The following is a 5000-nucleotide window of genomic DNA, read 5'->3' on the forward strand; positions in this document are numbered from 1 at the left end:
TTAGATGTGAGCAGGAACCATCTTAACCACTGTCCAAATATGCACTTCAAATAATACAGATTCTAGTTTTTTTTGTCCTCCTTTATAATGTGCTAGATCCGTGTCTCGACCCCATGCTACTGGCATCACTATGGACTACCCAATTCTTTGTTACATGTGCAGGGTACCTTCATCTGCATTATAGACGTATAGGGAGATCCTTGCCTGAAACTGAAGATGCTCTTAGACCCTCACACTCCCACATACACTTGGGTCACAACAACCAAAATTGTCTCCATGTACTGCTAAATGTTCTATGGTGGGAGGCGGAAAAGCTGCCCACTGTTCAAGACTAGGCCTTCTCCAGGAAGGACACTGCCAGGCCTGAATGAGATGTCCCTGCTTCTGCCTGTAAGAGAATCCTGAGGTGACCTCCACTGCCTTGTTAGGCTTGAAAAAAGCCTGTCTTGAGAGTCACAGGTCCCCCCAGGAGACGGGGGACCCCACAAAGTCAGGGATCCTGCCCTCAGACTGTGCAGTAACTTAGATGCACAGCTGACTTCCCAGAGGTTACAATCGCCAGCATCCCCGCCCCATCCCTCAAGCTGCCAGGCTCCCTGCGCTCCCTGGGCAAGGCACGCTCTTCACCTGGCTGTTCTCAGTTGCTCAGCACAACCAGATGTCTACTTTTACTGCACCCGACTTCCATACTTCTCCAGCCCATTTAGATATAACGACTTGCTCAATTTAGCCTCAGAATCCAGGGTTTCTACTGCTTTGGGGTCTTCCTTCAAGCTAGACAGGACTGCCTCCTGCCTGAGTCAACTAGGGAGGACAGGGTGGACACAGGATGTGAATGGATAAAAGGCGGCACAGCTCCAGCCCAGGGAACCCAGAGCCTGGCCATGCACTAACGGTTTCTACTGAGACCTAACACACCAGCTTTACTGGCAGGGCCGTAGGCTCAGGAAGTCAGGGTACACAGAGCTTCCCACAGGAAAAGTACAAAACCTTTTGGTACCAGGGGTTCCCTCTGTAGGAGGGGCAGACTAAGTAATTTGGAACAAGGGTCTTACTAGGTCTTTGCCTGCAGCTCTGTGTTCTGTGATGAAGGGCTGCTCTCTCATGGGCACAAAGGATATTATGTATTGGTGACACTGACAATGCTTCTATACAATAGAAAACTAAGCAATGCCAATGTATTGCTCACACTCAATTTCCATGACTCCAGTAAGTCCTGTGAATAAATGTATGCATTAAATATTGTTGCACTTATGCTTGGGTATTCCTTGGGGCTTATTAGCATTTCCACTTAACACCTAGGAGACATAAAGCTCTAGGTGTCAACTGTTATGACTAAATTCTCCTCATGTCAGCTCAACAGCCCAAGTCTTATTTGTATTTGCTGTTAAGTCCGGCCCAGGGGGGAAAATGGGTGATTGAGTGACAAGAAGACAAGATCTCTGTTTCTGAGACTTGTAATCAGCCTTGGTGCTGGAGGCCCCTGCCCCATTCACCAATCAATTATCTGCACTGCCTTTTGAAGCCACAAGGCTGCTTTCTGAGGAATGCAAACACATGAGACTGGGCTATTTTTACTTCCCACGTCTGCCCTGGGAGGCTCGCTCTCCGGATCCGCGCCTTCTTACTTACCCATGCGCCCTCTGAGCAGACTTGCACTCTCTGCATATCTATGGGGCCATCCTCCCATTCCTGCCTCTCTCCTTCCTTTTGCTCTTCCTTCAGGGTCAGATTCAGAGGGTATGCTGGGGACTCCATCTCTGCATGCAAGATTTAGCAGACAAATCAGGTGTCAGTGTGAATTCTCAGCCCGCGAGAGGGTGGCCCCGGCACACGCAGACCTGCTTAGGTCAAGGCATAGTCTGCTTCCAGCTAGAAGGGATTCAGGGAAAGTGGCTTATTTCATTATTATTGGAGGGGCTGTGAGCAGATCATGTATCTGGCTAGCTTCAAATATTTAAAAAGCTTCCTGTGGTATGGGGACCAGCTTTCAGAGACCCTCCGTGCAGCAGGGCAGAACTGAACAGTGGATGCGCAGTCCGGGAGGAAACGGTGCACTGACCCGCAGAAGTTTTGGGCATGGAATCAGGGCCAGAGGAGAGCGGTACTGGTTGCTGATGTGCTACCAGTTCAAAGTGTCTGAGTCTAGATACCACATTTGAATAGTTAGCCCAAAACACTTATCACCTGGATTTTCCAGATTCATAGGCGCTGTCCACAAGGCAGTTCAGAAACTTAGCAGTGTTTCTGCCTTAAACGACCTCCTAAGCCAAGTCCGTGATACAGAGATGGGTGTGCCTAGGTGACAGAGGCCAACCCAGACCTGGCAGGGCTCCTCGCCTCTGGGTCGCAAATTGTCTCTATTGGAAGCCTCCTCAGGCCGGTACAAAGAGCTTTCCTCTAAAAGACGGCCGGCAATTGCTGGGTGTGTAGTGAGTATGCATCTTCTAAGAGTCCCATTTTCCGGGACTTCCAATGCAAAGGTCTTCCCAGAGTTCCGAGACAGCTTCCCCAATGTTTCCGGGGGTGGAGGGCGGCCTGGGGAGGTAGGAATGCTCATGAGGTCCCAGGAACCCGAGCCTGAACTTGGCCGCGGCCTGCGCCGGGCTGCCGGGAGGGGAGGTGGGAGGGGCCGGCGCGAAGGTGCCCGTCGCCGCCCCGGCTCGCTCCAGCCATCTTGCCCAACCCTTTCCCGCTGGCCCCGCGCCCGTTCCCCGCTCGGGTCCCCCAGCACACCTGCTGGGCGGCGACATCCCTCGCCACCCACCTCCCGGGGCCAGCCCGCAACAAAGGCAGCGGCGGCGGCGACAGCTGCCATCGGCGGCCCCCGCCCCGCCGCGGCCCAGCCTCCTCCCTGCCGGCCTCAAGGAGGAGCCGCCCCCGGGCGGCCACGCGGCCCCTACGCACTCACCCCGGCCGAGCGGGCGGCAAGGGCCGTGGCCCGGTATCCAGCGCGCCATCGGCTCTGCCGCTCCGGCCGCTCCAGCGCTGCCCCTCGGTTGGGAGCGAGGACACGTGGTGGGAGGGGAGAGGAGGGCGGAGCCGAAGTGTTGGGGGGCGGGCTAGGAGCGGTGACGTCAGCATGCCTCGGCGGCGCTTCCGGCGACGTCATTGCTGCGGACTATGGTGGAAGAGGCAGGAGGCGGGCTGCTGGGTCTTTGGCTCCCTTGTGGCTGCAAAGGTGGGCGTCTGCTCTGCGAAGCACTGGTGTTCCCTTCGCTCAGGCGCTCAGAAATGCACTGTGACTGTAGCCCAGCACGGAGGGGTGACCGGGATCAGCGTTCCTATTATGTCCAAAGCGCTGTTTCTAGCATACCAGTGAAGGGTACTTGAAGATTTTTGTAGTATTGCCATTACCTCCCAAGCATGTAATCCCCTGGACGAAAAAGTTGTAGAGAAGTTCTTTCGAGTTATTTGCCTGCATCCCTGTGGAGAAAATAGCAACACTGTTCCATGAGACCTCGAAAGCCTCCTTATTCCAGAAAAAGATCCTTATGGTTATTTTTCTGTTGGGAGATTCTTTGAAAACAAAACAAACAAAAAGCCACTTGATACTTATTGAAAAACTAAAAGATTGAGTTCAACCTGAGGATTGCAGATTTATAACCAAGGAGAGGAAGGGATGTGAATGTCAGGGCATAGAAAATTACTAAGCGGATATATCAAAGATTGAGGGATTCTTGCTAAACCCCACTGAACGGGATTCTTGTTGAAAGCAGGCCAGGGTGATCAGATATCAAGGGTGCTAAACTGACTTGGGATTCTTGCTTAAACTGGGCTGGGCAAGCAGGAGATGGGGTGGGTACTACAGTGTAGGCTTCTCTCAGGAGTCGGCTCAAGAGCCTAACTTTGGTTAAGGAAAGAATATTTTTTTAAACGTATTTTTATTTAAAATTCTATGTGTGTGGGCACACGATTCCTGTTTGTAACCCGGCAGGAGGAGTTACAGGTAGTTGTGAGCTGCCTGATGTGGGTGCTGGGACAAAACTCTGGTCCTTTTCACCACAGCCCCAAGAGAAGCTTAAAAAAAATATTTTACTTTAAAGTTATGGCTTCTGCTTGCGTATGCATGCACATGCTGTGTATGTAAGCACAAATGCCATGGCATAGATGTGCTGTGCTTTTAATATACAAGACAGCACAGCAGACACACCTTTGAAATGTTCTTATAGCTGACAAGAGCAAAGAGGGCTAAATCGCTGGATAGAGATTATCCAAATATTGAGAGAGGGGGTTAGGACTTCTTTGTTGTTGTTTTAACACCCCTCTCTTTTGATGTGTAAACTTAACCTTTTAAAAGCAGGAGTGGCATCTTAAGTTGACTGAATTTTATTTTAACTTTGCTGAGGGAAATGGCAGTTTCTAAAAGTGAGAAGGTAAGGACAGACAGGGTGCTGGGTCATTGTTGGCACCTCAGCTTCTTTCAGAAATGAACATATATTCTCACGTAAGAAAAAAAGCAACACTAAAGTCTAGTCTTTGAGAGCTCCAGATTTGAGTATCCATAGGAAGAGGCTTCTCAGTGACCTACTTGAATCTTTAAACTTTTTTTTCATACAACTTTTTTTTTTTTTTTAATGTGTATGGGTCTCTTTTTGCATGTCTGTCTTAGTTTGCTCTCTACTGCTGTGGTAAAGCACTGTGACCAAAAGCAACTTGGGGAGGAAAGAGTTTATTTCAGTGTTGGAGGTTAGTCTGGTATACGTTGATATTAATTACTGCTTGCTGTCTCTGTACCCCAAGGTTGTTATGTCAGGGTGCCTAAAGGACTCGTTCCTGTTTGACCAATAGAAAGCCATCACACCTGGGCAGGGCAAATGGGATAGGCATGGCTAAGGTTCCCTGGCTTTGGGGAGAGAGAAAATCTTGGGAAGGAGGAGAGACGAGAGGAGGAAGAGCAGGAAGAAGGCTGCTATGGCTGAAGAGCAAAAAGAAGCACATGGCCAGCATGGATGGAGACTTGGCCTGGGTGATGATGATTAGCAATATTTGGGATTATG

The 5000-nt window shown here is 50.4% G+C and overlaps 1 protein-coding gene and 1 long non-coding RNA gene across 3 annotated transcripts in view; one reads left to right on the top strand and one right to left on the bottom strand.

Moving 5' to 3' along the window:
- Pogk (pogo transposable element derived with KRAB domain) overlaps window positions 1-1827 on the bottom strand; it is an 11203-nt gene extending 9376 nt beyond the window's left edge. Inside the window, exon 1 of one of the 2 annotated variants that reach the window (XM_051147781.1) lies at window positions 1633-1827. In XM_051147781.1, coding sequence (XP_051003738.1) covers window positions 1633-1758 — 126 coding nt within the window. In that variant the 5' untranslated portion in view covers window positions 1759-1827. The remainder of the gene's footprint in view (window positions 1-1632) is intronic. The other variant, XM_051147782.1, reaches the window with a different exon arrangement.
- A 1305-nt stretch (window positions 1828-3132) lies between these two features.
- Window positions 3133-5000, top strand: part of LOC127190654 (uncharacterized) — a 20390-nt gene continuing 18522 nt past the window's right edge. Inside the window, exon 1 of the long non-coding RNA XR_007830793.1 lies at window positions 3133-3181. This is a non-coding gene — a long non-coding RNA (uncharacterized LOC127190654). The remainder of the gene's footprint in view (window positions 3182-5000) is intronic.

This window comes from Acomys russatus, chromosome 6, assembly GCF_903995435.1.
Source record: "Acomys russatus chromosome 6, mAcoRus1.1, whole genome shotgun sequence".
Lineage (NCBI taxonomy): Eukaryota > Metazoa > Chordata > Mammalia > Rodentia > Muridae > Acomys > Acomys russatus.